We start from the raw sequence: 22,834 nt of genomic DNA, 5'->3' as shown, positions 1-22,834 counted from the left end.
AGTCTTTCGTGTGCGGAGACGTGGGCACGCGAGTCGTTGTTGCACCGAGGTGTGTGACTAGCCGCCCGCCAGTCCGAGGGCCCAAGACAGCTGATAGCTGCCAAGGTCACGCATTATTTTCATCGCCCGTAAGCGACGCTGCCACACTTAGCTCATTGCTCTGTTGTCAGTAACACCATCGGGCTTGTTATTGTTTTACAGAACGATTGCCTTCAAAATTCTTTTCGAGATAAGATTTTTCATACCAGTGCATTGAGACTTGATTTGATGGTTTTGAAACGGTGTCTCTGTCTCGTATAATTCACGGTGTTTTTATCCCCCTTTATTTATATGAATTTTAAATGTTAGATTTTTTAATTTTAGTTTGCTGAACGTGGAATTAGTGCAAAAATGGCCTATTATGACTTAGTGTTGCAGATGGGTCGGAAATCTTATAACGACCACATCTCTATAACGACCCTAATCTCGGGAACCGTGAGGGGTCGTTATATCTATTCTCCGTTCACTCTTAGCTGAGTTTTGAAATAAACAAACACCGTCGTATCACTGCGCCGCGTCAGCAAGTGATAGGCTGAATTTATATTGCGTGCCAAGCACTAGTTGCAACACACACACTTCCGTACAGTCGGTGCTCATAAAATAACGGAGAAGTAATATAACAGGAAAATGGTTCTTCTGTCAAGCCTAGTTTTTTTAAAAAATTTACGTCTGCTGTGATAAAATTACGCCACTTAATGCTACACCCTCCGACCTTTTCTGTTGAAACCATTCAAACAAACAAGTGTCCAAGCTGCTAAATGTGGATTCGTTAAGCAAACTGAAGGATTTTTTCGCGATTTTTTATGATGTCGCACACTGTTGTGTTACCGACATTAAACTCAGTCGCAAGTTTGCAATCGTTTCTCCACTCTGAAATCTTTCTATAATTTTTGTTTTGCTGTCGATGGACAGTACCACTCGCTTTCTTTTCTGTTCATTTGATGACATGATGAAATGTTGCGCTCAACACTTCCGCACAACACAACGGTATAATCCGTCGAAATGCAGATCACTGTTACAATACAAAAAATTATCACCACCTTCACGCCTAAAGTGAACATTTTTTAGAGCAGGGAAATTCATGTGTGTTGTTATTATGGAAACTGCGTGGAACTGTTGTGCATCATGTGATGGCAGACTGTGTTTTGTTTTACTATAAAGTAGGGGTGTGCGGGATCCCGACGCTTCGGGAAAAAAGTCGGGAAAATAGGCTTCCCGAAACGCAGCGCGGGAATTTTATTACTCCCGAATTTTTCGGGAAATTGTTTAAAAATTTACAAATGTTTACTAATCATGTTAAAATGTTTTCTATCAATTCAAACAGTTTTTACAACAATATTTGTTATGGATTCGTACATTTTTGAAGGGTTTCCGTACTATTTAAACACAAAAAAATCTTTTAAACGTATGCCGATCGTAGTGACAGCTGTGGTGTGCAGTGAATTATGATAATCGTTTACACATATCTAACTGGAATATAAAAAACGTACATGGAGTACCTTAAATATTGAATGCGTTCATAAATATATTTCTTCAAGGGTAAAAATTTGCAAGATACGTGAATAGTCAGTTATACTATAACGTTATTGCCTTCACCATTGAATACTTAACCTTAGACACAAACAAAACACATGCGCAATCCAACCTTTTCGCCAAAGATATAAGAAATACTAGACTTGCGTTACACAATGAAGCGTAACCGTTCTCATTACTTGATAGCAGTGGCGATGTAGAGAACTGTATTGGCACTTTGAAAAATACGAAATCACGTAGTTTTACACCACTGCTCATGAGTATCTAAACATCTATGATTTTGCTTTGAGAGAACAAAAGAGTTGTTTAGTTTGGAGGGCTTTGTCGGCTGAAGTTGCGTTATTAAGGCTTGTGCAAAGTATCTGTTCCTATTTTCGATGCTGTTGTATATTAAAACAAACTAACAGCCCACAAATAATGGAGGTCGCAACCGATCAGCCGGTTACTTGTAAACCTAAAGGTGTTTGCAAGTATTTTGAACGTCTGACTGTAAATCCCTGGCAAAGTGTGTCTCGTGTGGAAAATGTTTGAGATGCGAGCATGGTAGCACGTCTGGATTACTAAGACATCTCAATAAACATCCCTCTATAAAAAAATAATTTGAGGATGCTAAAAAATATGAAGTCGCCGCTGAAAAAAGGGCAAGTGAAGCAGACAAAAGAAATAGCAGCAAAAAACAACTAACTTTGCAATAAACGTTTAAATGGACATCTTCTCATATTAGAATTAAAAATATGCTTTTTTTTTTTTAATTTTTCCCGATCCCGTCCCGTTTTCCGCGGGAATAATTTATTTTTCCCGAAAATTTCCCGCAGTTAAAAACCTATTCCCGCACACCCCTACTATAAAGTAAAAATAAATCTACACAAAAATTTTACTAATCTTTTTCTTTAATAAAAAATCTAACAAAAATCAATGGTAATATTGAAATGCAAAATATCTAAGAATATTTTCAGAATTTATTTTTTGAAGAGTAATTTTTGTGAATATTCAAGTCAAGTCATCTTTTAATTCTGTAATATTTGTAATAATTTGCAGTACAGAAATGTTTTGATAAGTTATAAACAAGAAATATTGGGTAACATTAACGTATTTGTAAATATATAACTTTTAAACTATCAAAAAAATGTGAAAAAATTTGCCTCCACTCATTTTTTTTAAATTTAATATTCATGTTTGGGAATTGGTCCATAGAATACCATGAACATGGAAAGCTACTATTATTTACATTATGAGAAAGTTATGTAGCGTCTTCAGCAATCTATACAAAAGTAAAGGCAATAAAAGAAGTACAGGCAGAAAGCATTAATACACATTTGAAAATAGCCAGCAGACTGAAAATAAATTATTACTTTTTTAAATAGTTTTATAAGAATATTATAAAATTAATGATTTCCCACAGATGATTAAAAGCAGTGATGCACCGATTATGCAGCTGGTTAATCGGCAACTGCGATTATTGACCCAATGCCGATTAATCGTAATCGGCGATTACCAGGTTAGGTATAACCGATTGCCGATTATTGTAAAATTTGTTGCTGAAACCCATACGACTTGAAAGAAAAGAAAATACATTTAAAGTTTAAACCTTAATAAGTTCTTGAATTGAAACTACAAACGGGTGAAATCTCTTAACGAATATGACCGTGGAAGGTAGGGAATGTCAACATCTCGGAGTGTACATAGATACACTCGCCTAATAATATTTGCTTGTTTTGTGAATTGTGCTCGTACATACATAACTGCCCCGTATTACTATTTACAGTATTTACCCCTTTCAATTCATTTACTTACTGTACAATTTATCCTGTTAAGTTAACGTCGTGAATGGTATTATTGTCACAATATTTACCATGGCCACAGCCAAATCACACACGTGATTTCTTCGCACAAAATATTTAGTTAAGTAAATAAATGCATTTCTAAAGCTGTCACAATTCATAATATGGCATATGTTACTTATATTAGTAAATCTAAGTCTGAAAAAAAAAATTGGACACGGTATCGTAGAAACGATGCGCCTAACTAATTTTCACTGCATACTGTATGTCGGCCATGTTTGTTATGTATGATGTGAGGTTGGAACGGACAACACGCACAAATACCTACACAATAGCGCCATCGGTTCACATTCCACTGCCGCTAAATAATTCCCTTCCTCAAAGGATTGAGAAAAGTAGGCTCACATGATGCTAATTAGTAATTAATAAACTGAAATGGTGATTATTTGGCATTTTTTTAAATTTAGTTTTTACTTTTTAGTCAATTTTACCAAATTGCAACCATAATGTTTGCACAAGTGATGATCAGAATTGAAGTTGGCAACACTGCAATAGTAAGTCATGAATATTGAATACTGCAGTTTTTTTTCGTAGACAATGGCCATTAACATAAACACATTGTGTTTAGCTTTGTATTTTGATTGTTGATCAATATAATGAAGTCTTCAAGATCGAAATCTACATATCCTAGTGCAGTAATACATAAAAATCTGATTACAGTATTTCAATAAAAAGGCGTTCAAGTAGGAATATTTAGTAAAAGACTTTGTTTTTTATTTCAACTTTACGCAAAAACTGATAATCAGTAATCGTAATCGGTAATTACAATTATTAGTGTAATAATCAGTAATCTGTAATCGTAATCGGCAAAGTATAATCGGTGCATCACTAATTAAAAGTACCCATATTATCATCGGACAGATTAGTAACATGACTTTGAATACATCCAACCAGTAAACAGTGGATATTCAAATTATAGTATCATAAACTCATTAAAAAGCACAATTACCCTGTTTTATTGCATAATCCTCGCACCAATATTTTAAGGGCGTCAAATTTGGATAAAAAAATATCTGTCGTAAACGTCGCGTGAGGTTTTTGGTCCCGCTATTAGATTTAGAGCGCTTTGGGTAGGTACCGTATTCACTCGCGTAATGTCCACCCTCGCATAATGTCCGCACCCTTTATTTATATATCCTTAAAAGAAAAAATTAAAAATTCGCATAATGTCCGCACCAGTCGTCTACGGCGGGCAACACAACTTTGGCCACCCCTAAAGGACGCAGTACGAATGGAAAGTTGACGGCTCTGTAAACAAAGCCGTGACCTTCAGCTGTCCTTTCTCTCCTGTCCTGAAAGGGTGGGGAAATTCGTTGAACTGAACAAAGCACGGTAACGGTAAACACAGCTGACCAACACGCACGCAAGTTCAAGGCATGAGTTTCGCGTCGAGTTTTGTAGTGTAGAGTACAGAATGGGTAAATATAAATCCTTCACTGCGCGGTTTAAATTAAGAGTTGTTCGTTATGCTGAAGAGCATGGGAACAGGGCTGCTGAAACCGAGTTTGAAGTGCACGAAAAAAGTGTTCGTCAGTGGCGGAAAATAAAATAACAGTTGCAGTCAACAAATGCAACACGGCGTGCGTTTCGCGGACCCAAGGCTGGGAAGTTCCCAGAACTTGAAGTTAAAGTTTTAAACTATATACGTGAATTAAGAAGTAATGCCTGTGCTGTTTCGTATGAAATGGTTCAAGTAAAGGCGCGGGGAAAAAAAATTAACATCACATTTGCTGACATGGATCAGTCTTCTTTTCTGTTGAGGTAAGACACGCAGCGCAGCGTAAAAGAAACGTCAACTTTAATTAGTGTGTACCCTGTTTTACGTGTCAGGACAGAACAGAACCCCTCTTTGTTAACATTTGGTTGGAATCCCTCCCTCGGCCATTCTCACGCTCTAAACGTTTCCTTTCCCTTCCTCCTTCGCTACGTCACGAAGGCCATCAGTTGCCGTAAGGAGGGGAGTACAGTGCTCAGCAGATGTGGAACTGGTGAGTCACTGCGCTGTTGCCAGCTCGCTGGTTCCCTACGCGCCGCACGTAAGGATATGGTACGGCTAAAATATTGCAGCCGTGCCGTTAATAGCCGTTTTAATCCATCACATATTAATCACATTAATAAGGCACACCTAACACCAGTTATTTCAGTGTAGCGCGTAATTTTTTTTTAATGTTCCGGCGGGTGCGAGACAGCTACCGGTGGCAATTACAGCAAAGTAAACATGGTCTAAGCCGGGTTGTTTGCAAGCAATCCCGCAGCAATATTCTTTTAAAATACGTAGCTAGTTAAATCCAAATTGATTTTAGATACGTTTTGTGCCTTTTTAGTAATAATTAAGACACAAAATTTTGTACTTTTTTTTTTCCTCCCATAATGTCCGCACCCTATTTTTTTGGCCAAAAAAGTGGTCAAATTACTGCGGACATTACGCGAGTGATTACGGTATTTTTTCCATATAAAACTATGTTTTTAAAGTAGAAATCTAATATTTATTCGGACATTACCACTTACTTAGTTAATTAACGGAAATACGAAGATGTCTGATGTGTAAATTTCCTTTTAAAGAAGTTTTTAAACGTTATAACCTTTATCTGTTTGTCTGCGTCGCTGCGGTGTACCGCTTATAAAAATGTAGCCAGCGCTAGTTGGTATCATTCATATTTGGTTATGTTATGTTGCTTCCCGTATAGAGCGCACACACGTAGTAGAATATCAATATTGATATCTCGTCGATTGCATGGAACACATGCTCTCTGTCGAGTGCAGAGTTAATTATATTTGATGGCTCGCACTCTTTCGTGGTGTGTACTACGACGGTAGTTATGCGTTAGTTCAGGCTCGCATTCGGGTCACAGATTAATTTTTTCTATTTAAAGTTGAAGAAAGGTTTTTGTTGCACGACTTATTAATTTAAATTGTTTGGCGTGCTTTTGTATACTCTACTTTTTAAATAAACATATATTCTATGAATGGATTTTGTTTTTATGAATAACTTTACTTAACAAAAAATATGTTTTACGCATAAAAAATGCACCCCTACTTTTCAAACTTTAATTTAGTATAAAATGTGCGACGATTATGCGATAAAACACGGTATGTTTAAAGTATGAAGACAGCAGAGGTTATACAATGCCACAACATCCCTAACACATACTCGTAACAACTACTACGGAAGTAACCACAAGTTGCACACGAACGTAACTTACGTCGACGTTAGAAGCGCGGACGAACGCTCCGTGCGGGTGAACGTGGTCATACAGGATGACCAAACCGACCATGACCCGCAGTACGAACAGCTGAGTTTCTTCCCGCTGGAACTGCGCGATCAGGTTCCTGCAAGGAATGGCCCAGTGTGCACTCGTGCACATGCTCGCATGGGGACCACGGCAGTGCAATGGACAGGGTTTTCTTAGAGTACTTCCATTCATTCTATCTCTGCATAGTTCCATGCCATCTCCAAGGATATGGAAGTTTTAATCCCATTTCGGCCATTCTGATATTGGTTTCCCACAGTTTCCTGAAATAACTCAGGAAAATGCTTAAATGGCTAATAACTATAACTAGGACCCCTGAAAGTGGTAAATAAAATTTTCAGAATTCGTCATTAAAAATTAGCAAAAGTGGTGCTAAAATTCACTTAAAAACTTGAAAAAAAAAAGTGTGTGTGTGTACCTTTTAATATATCTTAAATTATTTAAGTTAAATAATTTTACTTGAACATACTCATTACTGAATACCCTAAAAAAATAGGTTACATATATTTATATGACAAACTTTTGATTTAGACACCGATTATTAGTTCGTTCCCATAAACTAATCTGGAAAACTATTAATGCCTTTATAACAAAATCTATAAAACACTGTTAACCAACTAATCATCATCGTCACACCATTCGAAAATGAATGTTTGTTTACATTTTCCCGCTTTTTGGCGCGATTTAAAATGCTTGTGCTGCCCCATATGGTTGGGTGATGAAGTAAAGATAGTTCCCAAGGTCCCCTATAGGGGTCGTTACCACAATGCTGAAATACCTAAATGCCGAATGTCAAAATTGACCACAACGCCGAATTACCACAACGCCGAAATACCATAACGCCAAATGACAAAATTGACCAAAATGCAGACAGCTAGAAAACTGCTGTGTACCACAATGCCCAAATAACAACTGAATGAATTTGTGTGTGTTTCTTAAATGTACCTTAACGCCGAAATACCACAATCAAATCAAACCTAACCTTACCTTACCTTAACCTAACCTAACCTAGTCTAGTCTAACCTAACCTAGTCTAACCTAACCTAACCTAGTCTAACCTAACCTAACCTTTGTGGCAGTCCTGCAATGACATTTTTTGGCGTTAGTGTATTTTGGCGTTGTGGTAATTCAGTGGTGTGGTACACAGCAGTTTTCTAGCAGTCGGCATTGTGGTCAATTTGGCATTTCGGCATTTTGTGGTGCGTCCCCCCCTATAAGAGTTTCCAGGGCCTGGTTCGCCCGATAATCTGCTTGATACTACGACGCTGTTCCAACTATATGCCAGCGCCCCCGGCAGACGTGGTATGGCCACTCACGTAAGGCTGTTCCAAACACCGTTCGCCCAATCTGCTTGCTTTTGTATTTATCCGGTGTCGCTGTTCCAAGCTGATGTCAGTGCCCCGAGCTGTGTGCGTAGGCTTTAAAACTTCGCCTGTTTGTCTTATCTATCCAAACATTATGCCGGAAAGGAAAATAAACGCTGTAGTTTTGCATATTTTTACAGTATATTTTTGGGTTTAACATTATAACGTGAACGTGTGTAAGCTTGTGTTTGCTTTAGTGCATTTATGACTAATGTTCAGTGGCGGCCATGTTGCGGTGTTTGTTTACCAGTGACGAGACAAGTCTTTTACCCAGTATTTAAATTTCGCGTTAAAACACTGCGTATACGCATTTTAATACTAAATTTCGTGTAAAAACGCTGTGTTATGGCGATTTCATGTAAAAACTGTATTTGACAGTGATTTCGCATTTATCGTTGTTTAATCGCGATCGCGAAAAGAACAGGCCCCTAACTATAACTATATGAAATGGTGAATAAAATCATTCCACGTATTCACAATGAAAACTGAAAGAAGCCCCTACTTTTTGTATCATGGTATCAATAGCTTTAACAATCAACCAATATCACACCAAATACCTATGGAAATACAGTAGTACTCGAATAAGCCCCATTCACAATCTATATTCTATGTTTTCAAATACCTAACTTGGTGATTGAGTTTACTCTTTTAAGGATTCATCTCGCACACCATGCCAGCAGCATAAAACAGAAATAACTTGAGCAGAGAGAGAATTGTTTGCTTGCAGGCACACTTGAGTCTCGAAACTGTGCGTTCATGAAACCACTAGTTGTCATTCGTGCCCCCATCCATTACTACTGTCAAGCCGTGGATTATCTTGAAGTTGTGATACCAAACACTCATGTGGCAGCTGGAATGCCAAAGATTTCTTCAGTAGATTTTTTTGAAAAAAACCTTTAAATACCATTCTTTAATCTAAGATCTGTCTAAACTGGCATGGGGCTTGTGTGAGTATGTACAGTGGTTGTCTACATCAGCATGGCACAGCCATAAGACGTGCGGCAATACTCACGGGCTCTCGAGCATGCGTAGACACACCTTGGCCATTGTGCTGAGCGTCTCCGTGGTGTTCTCGATAGGTATCTCAGAGTTCTGCAACAACCACCACATGGGACGTGCAAATAACACATGGCTTTTTGGAAAATCTAAACCATGCACAGATCTCCTCAAACTTTAAAGAAGTAAAAGTTAATACAGTGAAATACATAATTTTGTAAAATTTTACACCAGAATAATAAAAACTGAATCTTTTCCATTGCAAAATTTAATATAATAAAAATTGTTTACTGTTAACAGCATTTAACTGTTATATACAAACACACTATTTGCAACTACACACCTCAACTAACACTGAAAAGACTGGTACAACAAATTAACTCTTAACAATACCTGTCTTAAAAATCATAATCAATTCTGTGGGCCTATGAAAATAAGAGTGAAACAATAATTAGAGTATGAACAAATGCTTGGCTCACCGACCTTGGCCATGAAGTGCATGGTATTCTTGCTCTAGTTATATTAACAAACAATTAGAGTGTGAACAAACACTTGGCTCACCGACCTCGGCCACAAAGCGTGTGGTAGCCTCGCTCAGCACCTTCAGCATAGGCGTGGCGTGGGCATAGAACAGAGACATGCGGTTGGCCAGTTCGTTGGTCACCTCCCGGGTGGCCATTACATCCTCCGCCGACAGCCCCTCATCGTGTGCTGACAGACGGCGCCGCATCATTGTGCGCCGATAGTAGCTGAAGTCGTTCTGGATCGCTGGCGTCTTCATCTGCCGGACACAACACGTGCAGGACTCTGCGTCTGGTCGACTCACAACGGAGAAGGTAGGGTGTTAGGCAGCGGTCGACTGACCTTGTGCTCGTCGAACTTCAGCACGAACTCCAGAATCTCAGCGAACTGCTTGACGAGTGCCTGTTGGGTCTCCAGGTGCTGTGTGGGCGTCATTGGGCCGGAGCACAGCTGGAACAGGATCCGGGGCACGACGTTCTCTGCAACAACCCCCATCCATCACACATGCTCTCACTTGGAGCAAGAATAAAAGCTGCTGGATAATGTAACAAATGCTGTCAAGGGGTTAATGTCAGAGTATTATTTAGGGTGAAAAGAAAGTGAAATACAAGGGATTAGTAGAATGACAAGAAAGACAAAGTAAGGAAAAAGGAATAGATATTAAGAAAAGTAATAAATAATAATGGAAAAGAGATAGATGAGGGAAGAATGAGAAGTGAAGGAGGGAGATTAAATGAGTAGACAATGGCCAAGAGAGAAATAGGATAAGAAAAAGCTAGAGAAAAATGAGAGTAGTAGAGTGTGAAGTAAAGGAATGCATAGGAAACTAGGATTAGAGGAAAATAAGGGAGAAGAAACTAAGCAAAAATAAGTGAATTAGGGCTTCATGTCTCGTTGGCATCAGGGTCATTAGAGACAAACAAAAAAAAGCGAAGAAAAAAAAAGGGCAATAAGGGTCAGATAGAAAGGATGGAGCAGAGTCGATGAAGAAAGCCACACAAAATGTTGGCACATTACTCTTCAACTGTTGAGATCCAGGGTACACATCGTTTGCCCTACAGGCGTTTGCCCTAAACATAGGGCAAATGCATGTAGGGCAAACGACTTTAGGGCAAATGCCGTTTAGTGCAAACGACTGTAGGGCAAACGCCGGCAAGCACTTATGTTTTGGATTAACGAAACCACGCCAACTTTTAGGGCAGACGCGTGTAGGGAAAATGCCTGTAGGGCAAACGACTGTCGAAAAACTTATTTTAGGGCAAATGCCGGAGCTTGGTCCGAATGGGATTATCAAACATTTTGTGCAAACGCCTTTAGGGCAAATGCCTGTAGGGCAAACACCTGTAGGGCAAATGCCTTTAGGGCAAACGCCTGTAGGGCAAATGACTTTAGGGCAAATGACTTTAGGGTAAACGAAGTTTAGGTTATTTTGGGAAATGTAGGTTTTTTCAATTTTGTATCGATTCAAACAGTGTTCTTGTAGTTTATATTTCCTCCGCAGGTGGCAGTACCTAAATAAATGTTTTCTCTCTAAATGCAAAGTTTACAAAACCGTCACTAGATGGCACTTATGTAAGCCTATATCGAGGTTTGGTGGGAATTCATGTGGTATGAACTTCCTAGATTTACCAACAGATGGTTCCCTGCGCTAAGTTCAATGTTATCGAATATTTTTTCTGTAAAATATTTCGGAACATTAGGTGATGTAAGGTCTTCGACCAAAAAAAAATCGTATAATAAAAAAACAGTATTGGCGATTTAACAAAAATATCGCTGGAAAAAGGTTCAACTTTTTTTCCGGGGCTTTTATTATTTCAATTTCAGCTGTCAGACGCGCATTACGCTATGATTACTTAAAATATTAAGAGCATATAGGTAAATAATGTGAATACTAGCTGTTAATTAGCATAATAGTACTAATGCTGTTAAACTCCTACATATTGTTCATACTATTTTATTCTGGAATGTATACACAACATACAGCTGAAGTACACAATGAAGAAGTACCTATTCCAGTTCGTTTTGTTCTGGGTTTTCCATAATTTGCATTTAGTTTGTAATGTTTGTGTTAGATCATTTTGACGTTCAGTTATAAGAGTTGGCCGATAATAGTCATTGGTTGGCATGATTCTTAAAATAAGCTATATCCGTAATATAATATATATTTAAATATATCCATAATATTTCCCATATTTCCATAGTGGATTCCACTTATATTCCCAAAATAAAATAATGAAGATATGTAATGGTATTTCTCAATAATAATAAATTAATAATGTGACTTTAGCCCACCGCACACAGAACGACTTTCCTTGCGGGATTGTATGCATATTTTTTGTTCCACAATATTCCTTCCTTCTTCCAAAGTGACTTGCAGTGACACGATTTAATGTTCACACTTACTTAATAGTTCATTTTCAGGAAGATCACACCCTTGTACATCAGTAACTTGCCCTGATGAGAATCCATAGTCAACATTTGGTTTAGTCGATTGGAGTTCACGCCGTTTTAGTTTCAACCGACTATCTTCTTGGTAAGCCAGTTTACGCCGAGTTGTACCGTGTCGAATCTTTTTACGAATGACTTTCTTGTTTATTGAACCAGGGCTTCTACCTGACATTTTTTTGAAAGGACTCTTCTCACAAGCTAAACCTGTTTTGAATCTTGTCCTGCCATGTTACATTTACGCTGAAAAGAGCCTCGCTGTGTCTGTGTGTAGGTAATTTATTATTTTGCGTCCATTAAATTTGGCAGCGAGGCTCGTATAGAATTCTGCCGAATTACTGTTTTTGTTTTCTTTGAGATATCTGTCACAAAAAAAATGTCTTATTAAAAAAATTAAAAACCTTTCGTTTGAACAAGATTGTTTTAGATATGAAGCGTCTGTGTGCATAATAGTGTGAAATCATATATCCCATAATTATAAATGAAAAATCCCCGATGGCAGCCAGTCGGAAAGGTAGATTTCGCCGTGCGGCCTACCAATATAAAAATAAACTTTCTGAAAAATTCCATAAGTTTCAATAACTATGTAAAATCTTATGAATATTTCTAGAATATCCAATGTAACAATAAATTGCAAATTAATTGTTGGCTCAACAATATGTATGGAATATAAATCCAATCCAACAATACATAGATATTCATATTTACCTCAATTAGAAATTCTGAAATTCTTAGGACCTAGATCGGAGAAAATATCGTGAAATTTTCTGTAAGTCACTCTGCGAAATCTACCTAAAAACGATCTCAGGAGAAAAAAATTATAGTCACGTACAAACTTAATTTGTGGAGATGAACTGCGCGTGCACAACCAATACTATTTTTGATACATGATTGTTATGCTAACAGTTTTTGTTATGGCTTGCTGTCCTGTAAGCCCGCCCCACACGACGCCCAATTTCTGCTTTATATTCTACTAGCTGACCCGGCGAACTTCGTACCGCCTTAGCGTAGCAATGATGCACTACTTTATTTTGTATAGCTGACCTATCTTAGGTATGAGTACCTATTCAATTTGAACTGGAATCTATAATATCCTCCATATAAAAATGAATCCATATAATATCCTCCATATAAAAATGAATCCATAATTCCCTGGTATCACTATAACTGAAAAGGACCTTACTAATTTAATTAAATAAAAAACAAAATATATATTGTCAAAATAGTGTTTATTCCATAGGATTCAATAATTCCACTAATGTTTTTACAAATTGCTATTGAACAACTTGACATTTTTAAGTAAACAATGACCTCAATACCACGCGCGCTCTATAAATCAACTAATAGTCTCTGTACCCCTCACTGCTTCTCTCTACTCTAATGCTTTTTGATAAACTATATTTTTAGTTTTATGTTCTGGCGCGTAAATAAATAATGTTGATGGTTTTCCGACACGGGAACAGGCGACATATAATTGGCCATGTGAAAAACATGGATTTTCTAGGTTGATGCCACATACACTTAGCGACTGCCCTTGCGATTTATTTATTGACATTGCAAATGCAAGCCGCACTGGAAACTGTAAACGCTTAAAGCTGAATGTCATAAGGTTACTTAAAAAATATTTATATTGAACAAAGTGTTGGGTTAGTTTGGAAATAATTTTATATATGGTGGTTCAGTATTCTTAAATTTTCTAATTTTCCGTTACATTTTTTCTTTCATAAGAACCTTCTCGTGACAATAACAAACACAACAAAAAAAGAATTAGTGAAATCGGTTCAGTCATTTACGCGTGATGGCGTGACCAAGGGAAATAGGAATTCATTATTCTTAAATTTTCTAATTTTCCGCACAATTTTCTTAGTTTTTTCTTTCATAAGAACCTTCTCCTGACCATAGCAAACACAACAAAAAAAAAAATTAGTGAAATCGGTCCAGCCGTTCACGCGTGATGCCGTGACCAAGGAAAACGGGTTTCATTTTAATATATATAGATTAAACCCATGGGTATAAAAGTGGGTATATAAATTTCATTAGCAGAAGTGAAGAAAGAATTCATTACTCCATACACACGATACCCAGAGTTCTAACAGAGAAAACAGCCAACATATTTGCCGACCAAGGCTAGCAAGTCGGGTTGGATAAACCTATTGCGTACATTTAACTAAATACTTAATATATATATATATATAAATAAATAAATAAATAAATATATATATATATATATATATATATATATATATATATATATATATATCGTGCCCACTGTTAAAGTCGTAAGACTGTGGGCATGTAACAAATATGTAATTAACTAAAATTGCAACGGTTTATATTGAAAATTATGTAATACGGTGAATTATTTTTTTAAATATTTATTTTCTAAGCTTCACTTACAAAAAATATAAAGAAGTTGATTCAGTGTTTAAAAACAAGATCATAGCAATTTTGAAACTAATTTTTTTTTGAAAATATATTAACTAAAATTGCACTTTTTTTGCTGATTCATTAGCATCTGAAACAGAGTTATATTTAATGATATTTCTTTGTGTATTATACTTTTACGTAATTCATTATTGTACATTCCACGACATATCAAAACCGTTCCTAGTTTACACTCATACCTATGACATTCATTCAAATATTGTGGCAATTAGGATGATATGATTAAATGCATTTTGAAAAGTTGTACATTTCATTGGCTGTCACACATAAAATCAGTCTTTTATTATAGTTCACTTGTTCCCATAAAACTTATTAGGGGTTAAGCTATAGATGGGCTGGGCGAATTAGCAAAATATGCACACTCTCGATGGAAGTATTTTCACCGCATTCTACAAACATATTAATAAATCAACAGATTCAGTTGGACACATGGTATATAAACTTTGAAAATAGACATGAAGGTCTCGGAGGATATTTTAACAGTAACTTTTAAACACTGAAAATGTTTTTTATAAATGCAGATGTATAATCTTCTGCCTTAAATTATTTTAGGGTCATTGTTTTTAACACGACTTTAAGTGAAAATTCCAGCAGGCAAGGATAATAAAATTTTGTAAGCTCCTTTTGTTAACGCTTGTTTTTATATATAGCAGCAATATTAAATGAAGTTAATTCGTTCGCTAGTTAACCCCCCGCCCCCCCCCCCCCCATCTTGGAAAATATTACATCATCAACCTCACTGTTAAAAAATGATTTAAAAAAACAATCCAGTCACTGAGATTGGCGCACCATCTGTTGTAAGGTTCAATTACCAGCTACATTCTTAGACTTCAACGTTGGGAAAGCAAACCGTATGTGCTGCCATCTAATTTGTGAATTTTGTACTTTGTACTCATTTGGAGAATGGTTCCAACATTTGTCAAAAGGGGCGACACACGTAAGGACATCTATCTTCGAAAAGATTCGTAGGGCAAACACCTGTAGGGAAAACGATTTTAGGGCAAACACCTGTAGGGCAAACGATTTTAGGGCAAATGCCTGTAGGGCAAACAACTGTAGGGCAAACGCCGGCAAGCATTCATTTTCGGATTATTGAAAATTCGCAAACTTTTAGGGCAAACGCCTGTAGGGCAAACGACTGTCGAATAACTTGTTTTAGGGCAAACGCCTTTAGGGCAAATGCCGGAGCTTGGTCCGAATGTGATTATCAAACATTTTGTGCAAACGCCTTTAGGTCAAACGCCTGTAGGGCAAACGCCTGTAGGGCAAACGACTTTAGGACAAACGCCTGTAGGGCAAACGCTTTTAGGGAAAACGCCTGTTTGGAATGAGGAATGCGAGAATATGCTTCGAAAATGCGTTTAGGGCAAACGCCTGTAGGGCAAACGACGCACTCCCGAGATCCAAGAATGAATCCAGAATGATGCAGTAAGAGGTGCCTCTGTGCGTTGCTTGTCTGTTGTTAACCACTGGTCACTGCTAATCTCTCCAAACCCAGTGGGCCACAGAACAGTGCACAACTCACCTAGCTCTGTCGAGAACTCATAGAAGCGCTTCAGCTTACTGACGAGGGGAATGACAGCTTGCCACGCTCGCTGCTGGAACTCATCTGTTGGTGACGAAATGGCCTGCACAGACACAGACACAAACAAATCACTAAGAACGTAACGCCACACAACAAATTTACTTATTCATAAACGATCAAGAACAAAATGCATCTTAAAAGATGTAGGTTCTTAAAATCACTTACTCAAAATGTAAAATTAATTTCACTCAATAATGCTATTTACAACTGGCACAACGCCGAAATACCACAACGCCGAATACCATAAACGCCGAATGCCAAATTGACCGCAACGCCGACAGCTAGAAAACTGCTGTGTACCACAACGCCGAAATACAGTAACGCCAAAAAATGTTGCTGCGGGGAGGGGGGGGCCACAGGAGCAAAATGAAAAACAACTGAATGAATTTGTGTGCTAACCTTACCTAACCTAACCTTTGTGGCAGTCCTGCAATGAAATTTTTCGGGTTTAATGTATTTCGGCGTTGTGGTACACAGCAATTTTCTAGCTGTCGGCATTGTAGTCAATTTGGCATTCGGCGTTATGGTTTTCGGCGTTATTGTACGTTCGGCGTTGTGGTGCGTCCCTCTGGCAAAAGCACAAACTTCATACGAGGGGTTCTGTTTTGTTTGAAATCAAGCATAATGCATGGATGTGTGAAGTGTTTTTAATTGTATAATAAGATTAAGTTTAGTCTGAAAGCCGGATTTTGGGTGAACCTGCTGGCATCTGTTCAAGGGTGTTAATCATACCAATCAAATTTAAACAAATAATAATAAAAAAAACAATTTTTTCTTTTTAAATTTAAGTTGTTCTAAATTTAGTGATACAAATAGTAACTCTTGAAAACCTCAAACTCGGATACTCCAAGCTGTTAAATAACTAATATAATATCATAACTGCAATTTTTAAATAGCACCGTCTTTTTTATACATCATACCAGCATAAATTACACTACCTTAAACATTAACATTAGTAATGAATGGCTACTGATGGGTGTTTTCCAATACTCATAAGGAGATTTTTTTTTTTCATCACCATTACAACTTTGTACAACAGTCCCCAACACAGCAAAATCTCATGCCTTGCACAACATACGAAATGGGCACAGATGTGATCACCCTGTCTCAGTTTTGAGGTCGCACATATCATCAAGTCACTGTCTTGTGTGTGAGAGTACATACTGCAATTAAAAGTTCTCAGAGCGGTTTTTGTAATTTTTACATTTATGTACTTGGTTGTTTTTGTTATTATTTTAGCTGAGATATTTATTTGGAAACAATACCAAATATCAACACAATAGAGTGAACAACATAATACTACACTTAATGATGCTAATGAAAAATTATCATGATGCTGCATGTGATAACACTGGCAAAACAGAACTGTCTGTGTGGATCTTAAAAACTGTAAAATGAAATTTTTTAAGATTCCAGGAATTAAAAAACTTTTCTAAACAGTCAAAAATTTTCTGGAGTCATTCACATGCATGCCAGTCAGTACAGTTAGCACGCAAGTAAGCCCTCACTCCCCTTCTACAATCCAAGTCACATGCCTTTCTCAGGCATTCAAGTAGTCCTGCCGCGACTGCCCAGCCCGCTGACGTCAGCGCGTAATCTATCAGCTTTCCGCTTCACGCATGGGAAATGTGGTTGCACGGCCGTGGCCCGGAGGAAGTGTCGCTGATAACAGTTCGCAGCTCTGCCGTACCCTCACCCACTGGCTCACGATGGGAACAGTGACCAAACTAGGTCCACGCCTCTGCATGGATTCTGCTGAATTGGGCAATGTGCACCCCTTGCTAATCCAAGGAATGCATCTCAATAACGAAATGACACTCAGTTAAAAGACTATGTTTTACACATTATTGCTATCATTTCATTAATGTACAGTTACAATAAAATTTCGAAGATTTTTTTTTTTTTTTTTTTTTTTTACTTGGATGTAAACAGAACAATGACATTGCGCCCATAGCTTTAGACGGCAGTCTACATTGCTTAAGCTAAATATAAAATGTATAAAAACCACAACAGAAAGAAGATAAATTAATAGGAAACACAGGAACTCAATTGTACAAATAAAGCCAAAGATACAGGGCTGTCAGGAAATAGCGAATGTACGGGGGCAATGAGGACTCTCCTACTATGCTACAAATGAAATATGACCTGTTATATTTAAAGTGAACTAGCACAACTCAAAAAATGTTCAGTCACCAGCCTCCCAGACCTTGGGCAGGCCGGAGGAGTCGCCAACCTCTTATGTTCTAGTGTATTGTTCATTCTTCATTCCAAACTCTTTGCTTTCTAAAAGGATCTTAAGAAAACTACAAATGGAGGGTTCAGAGCAAAACTAATCCAAATCCATTTTTTATACATTACCATTTAAAGTGTGCAATGTATGGCATACAAGTCAAGGTCAGCTTTTCAGTACTGAGTACTGGAAAACAAATCTGCACCTTCACATAATATGTAATGACACTTTGTATTTGGCATGTATGTAGCGCAACCTTGCTAATCCACATGCAATTAATAAATTACTGGGTGGCATTTTACTACAAAATAATGTGAGTGTAGAGAAGCTAAGATAAAAATTGAAATCATCTTGAATATTGGAGACACTTGCTAATGGTACACATATCTGTGCCTTACCTAGGATAAGAACCTAGAATCCCTTGTGTAGACGATGATGCTCGAAACACAACCTGCTAAGCTTAGTGGAATGCTTTAATCTATCAGCAGGAATTGGAAAACTTTCTGACCAATAATAATGAAACAGATAAATTACTTAACTGAAAACTATCTAGGACCTGACAGCCATGCATTACACCGGGGATATAAATAAATAAATTGATAAATAAGTAAATAAATAAATAAATAAATATATGTACATACACATATGGGGGTAAAAAAAAGGTTCAGTATAGACATTCTAAAAATAGCTCTTCCTTATCTTCCTTTGTCTTCTCTATTTGAATTATGTGCAACAGCAATAAGTATCACCAGGTGTGTGAGCTCCATGCACAAGTTACATACTTGCATATCTTTACATAAGTAATACGACTTGTCATATAAGACAGTAGCAGTTTTTTATAGCAATGTTAAAAGTGAAATTTTTCAGGGCTACATCTAGAAAAATTAGTTTTCCAGAAAATTATTACTGGAAAATATTTTGGGAAACAGGAATAATTTCCAACATATTTTAGTTTCACAGGAATAAACAAATAAATTTTAACAAAGTTTTTTTGCATAAACAATACATGTATTACACCATTTTATACTAAGCAATACAGTTTCTAATTTTGCTTCTATTGTACAGGCATAATTTTAACTTAAAACAACATAATCCTTAACTGCATCTAAACATAGCAGCAGGCAGTGCACTAAAAATTTGTATTTAAAACAAAACAATAAAAAAAACAGAAATTACTGTAATATGTCAGTCAACTGTTACTTTTCTCATGTGACTAAATGAACTTGACGCAGGTATACCGAAAACCCACCAGTGATGTGCCCCTCACATCAGCTTCATATGATATGGCTGTGTGCCAACCAGCAGTGATCTCACCTCCCGAATCTCTTTGCCGGCTCCTTTGTAGCACTGGATCTCCTCCAGGATGCACTCTGAGTTCCTCAGCACCGTCTGTACTTGCTCGAACGTCTCCTGCTCTCCTTCCGTTGGCTGCGCATCTGCAATGTGCGAGCGACGGTTCAGCCAGTGACACCACTTCACAGCACGTCATGGAAGATACGGCACATGGTGCACACAGCAACATCTCTAGTACATAGTATGTGTACGTAATACTGCAAGGAGGCAGACTGGCGATGGTTCAAACCGGGGCTTACACATCCTGGGTGCCAGGCCGCCATGACACCTACCTTTTCCTTGCTGGCTACTAGCTTCTACCAAGTAACAGTGGTTTTAAAAACATCAGCCAATTTTGTCATTACAAAGTCTTGTACTGAAATTACTGGATCCAAGAGACCTGGATAGTACTGAAAATGCATTAAGTTAACTCTTATTACTGATATCATACCAAGTTGTTATTTAGGTGTTGCTGAGTACTTTTAAGTTTAATTAAATTCTAAAGGTAGAACTATTCACAAAAGTATAATTTTTTAATCACTGGCTCCACGATTTTGTGCCTGGCTCCTAAACTTTTAGATTTTGTACAGTCCTGGTTCAAATCTTACCTCTAGCTCGACTCTTGACTTCGGAACACTGTAACGATATCCTAGTGGTTCAGAAGATTATAACGACTTGAGCGTTTGGTCGCTTATGCCTAAACATGTAACATAAATTTCTAAAAATAATTTTTAACTATTTTTGCTACTAGAAGAAGCAAGATAAACGACCAATACTACGATAAGCTGTACACTTTCTTTACAAAGTCAAATGGTATTTTTCTGACACTAGTATTCACTTTCTAAAACCAGGAAAAAATACTTAAAGTGTACTTAAATTTTATACCTACTTTCTTTCAAAGTTAAGGGAAAAATTCTACTGTAAAATTAACTTTAAAGCATTCCAGAGCGTGAACTTACTCTCAAAGTCCAGGAACACATCGTACTTCTGCGGGGAGCAGCAGTTGGAGTCGTCCCTGGCCAGGAGACTCAGCAACTTGCCCATGTCGAGTCGCTACTCCAGCATTCTATCACCCACTGCAAAAAACATCACGTCAACACCCGCTGCCACAATGACCGCCCATCATAAAACACATCCGTTGGGTAATTATTGCAAAGTTTAAAGACATTTATAAAATACTGAAATGAAATTTCCAATAAAATGGTGGTTTTGTGTGCTGTTTGGGGTAGTCGCCTATCCCGAAAACGTGTGATTTGAGGCAGAGTTATTAACTATGCCAGGAATGCAAAACCCAAAATGTTAAATACCAAGGTTTACATATGTTTATACAATGTACCTAACCAATGATACAAAAATGAAACACGAGCCTCGGATAAAATACTATAAAAACACAAAACTACGGATAAAAAACCACCTGTCAAAGTCACCCATCTGTCATCATTCCTATTGCCCACATTAATATTCATTAAAAAATACTATGCATTGAACCAAAGAACTAACAATGATAATTGTAAGGAGAGGGGCAAATCGCAAAAAACAAGCAAATAAATGTTCAGTAATAATTTTTGTTTAGTTCCTGAAATTCTTATAATCATTCTGTAACAGAGCATTGCGATATTGGCAGTACAGTAGTGTCCTGCTAATACGGACTGCGCTCATCCAGACATCCCATTAATCTGGATTGAATTTTAAAAAAAAAATTTTAATCACAAAAATATTTTGTTTTGCTAGTCCAACATTAATTCTTAAGTTAAAAACTTAGGAGTACAGATACAGTAGTATTAAAACTATAATTAAGCTGTAGAAAAGTTGCATTGTTGAAAAAAAAAAATTTTTATAGTTGTACACATCTTAAACTTGTTTAGGTGTATTTTAAAGCAAATTCTTTTTAATTAGGACTTTTTGTGACAGGGCCCAGTTGCACCAGTCCGGATTAGCAGGATTCTACTGTAGTTTAAGTTCTAACAATTAGTTGGGTGAGGTTAGTTACGTAAAATTTTGTAAAATTATGTGACCGGTTAATTACTTTAAATTAGCTACAATTAAAATACTTTAAATTAGTGATATTGGTTGGTTAGGAATTACCTATGTAATATGTGGCTAACATAACCCAACAACCATTTACAATACACCTTTTTTAATGTAACTAAGGAAACCTAAACCTAACCAACTGATCTCACTCATTTTAATATCTCATTATTTTTAATATAGGTAGGTAATTATCTATAAGAGGGGAGCATCCAAAAAAAATATCCAATATATAAATAAATAAAAATTTGAAAATAATTTTTTAGTAAAAGTTTAATATCTCATATTCAAATGGATCCCTTGATCCTGATGGCATGATTCTGTATAATTTATCCAGTGGTACATGATACTTGCTGTTTTAATGTAGTAGGTATGTTGAAAGATCATGGATATAACAAAAACTTGTGTTGCAACAATGAATTATGTTTGTTAAGTAGAATTTAAAAAAAATTGGTTGTCTGTAAAGTCGGTTTACGGACGATAGTTTAACGTGACGTCATAACAAAACATTTATGAAATGACTGCATACTTTATGAATAAATTTGAATCATTTTTATTTAAATAATAAAAGAATAAATACTTGAAATTATACTAGTAATCAGATTTTTAAAATGCAAGAATAATTAACCTTTATTGCCGAAATTGTTGTTGTAATAAGCAATGAAAACCACATTAACTTTTCACTTCACTTTATAAACAGTCGAGTGGAAGAGAGAAGGATGCGGCGCAAGCATACAATGAGCGTAACGGGACACAGCGTAACAGAATAATGTGCGTAATGGGACACAGCGTAACGGAACAATGTGCGTAACAAGACACTTTTTCGTGCGTGCAGCCGGCGTTCATCGATTTATTAGACGTTGTCACGTCAAAAAGTTTTACACTGACCTTGTATAATTTGTTTGTACTGTAATATTTTGTTTTTGGCCTGGATCTTTCAACGTACTAAATTAAAACCGCAAGCATCATGTACCACAGGATTAATTATACAGGATCAAGCCATCAGGATGAACGGAAAAACTTGGATACATAATATGGAACAATTAATTACAAATTATTTTTGCTTCCTGACATTTTCCATATTATTTTATAAAATGACTGCAATTTTCCATTTATTCTTTAAAATGGCAAAGATAAAATAATATTATTTATACATCTGATAAAATTAATTTCCAGTACCTAGTGTGTTTATAGAAGGATATTATTTCTATCATAACAAAAAG

The 22,834-nt window shown here is 36.8% G+C and overlaps 1 protein-coding gene across 3 annotated transcripts in view; it reads right to left on the bottom strand.

The window, feature by feature from the left end:
* The window catches only part of LOC134537794 (CYFIP-related Rac1 interactor B), a 48,413-nt gene that overhangs the window by 12,143 nt on the left and 13,436 nt on the right, over positions 1–22,834 (bottom strand). For all 3 annotated transcript variants that reach the window (XM_063378606.1, XM_063378622.1, XM_063378612.1), the window contains exons 2-8: positions 20,543–20,659; positions 19,566–19,687; positions 15,962–16,064; positions 9,889–10,025; positions 9,590–9,805; positions 9,041–9,120; positions 6,617–6,743 (exon numbers count right to left, since the gene is read on the bottom strand). In XM_063378606.1, coding sequence (XP_063234676.1) covers positions 6,617–6,743; positions 9,041–9,120; positions 9,590–9,805; positions 9,889–10,025; positions 15,962–16,064; positions 19,566–19,687; positions 20,543–20,627 — 870 coding nt within the window. In that variant the 5' untranslated portion in view covers positions 20,628–20,659. The remainder of the gene's footprint in view (positions 1–6,616; positions 6,744–9,040; positions 9,121–9,589; positions 9,806–9,888; positions 10,026–15,961; positions 16,065–19,565; positions 19,688–20,542; positions 20,660–22,834) is intronic.

The sequence above is a fragment of the Bacillus rossius genome, chromosome 1, assembly GCF_032445375.1.
Source record: "Bacillus rossius redtenbacheri isolate Brsri chromosome 1, Brsri_v3, whole genome shotgun sequence".
Taxonomy (NCBI): Eukaryota; Metazoa; Arthropoda; class Insecta; order Phasmatodea; family Bacillidae; genus Bacillus; species Bacillus rossius.
Note: the sequence above shows the minus strand (reverse complement) of the source record. Positions and strands in the feature narration are given on the sequence as shown.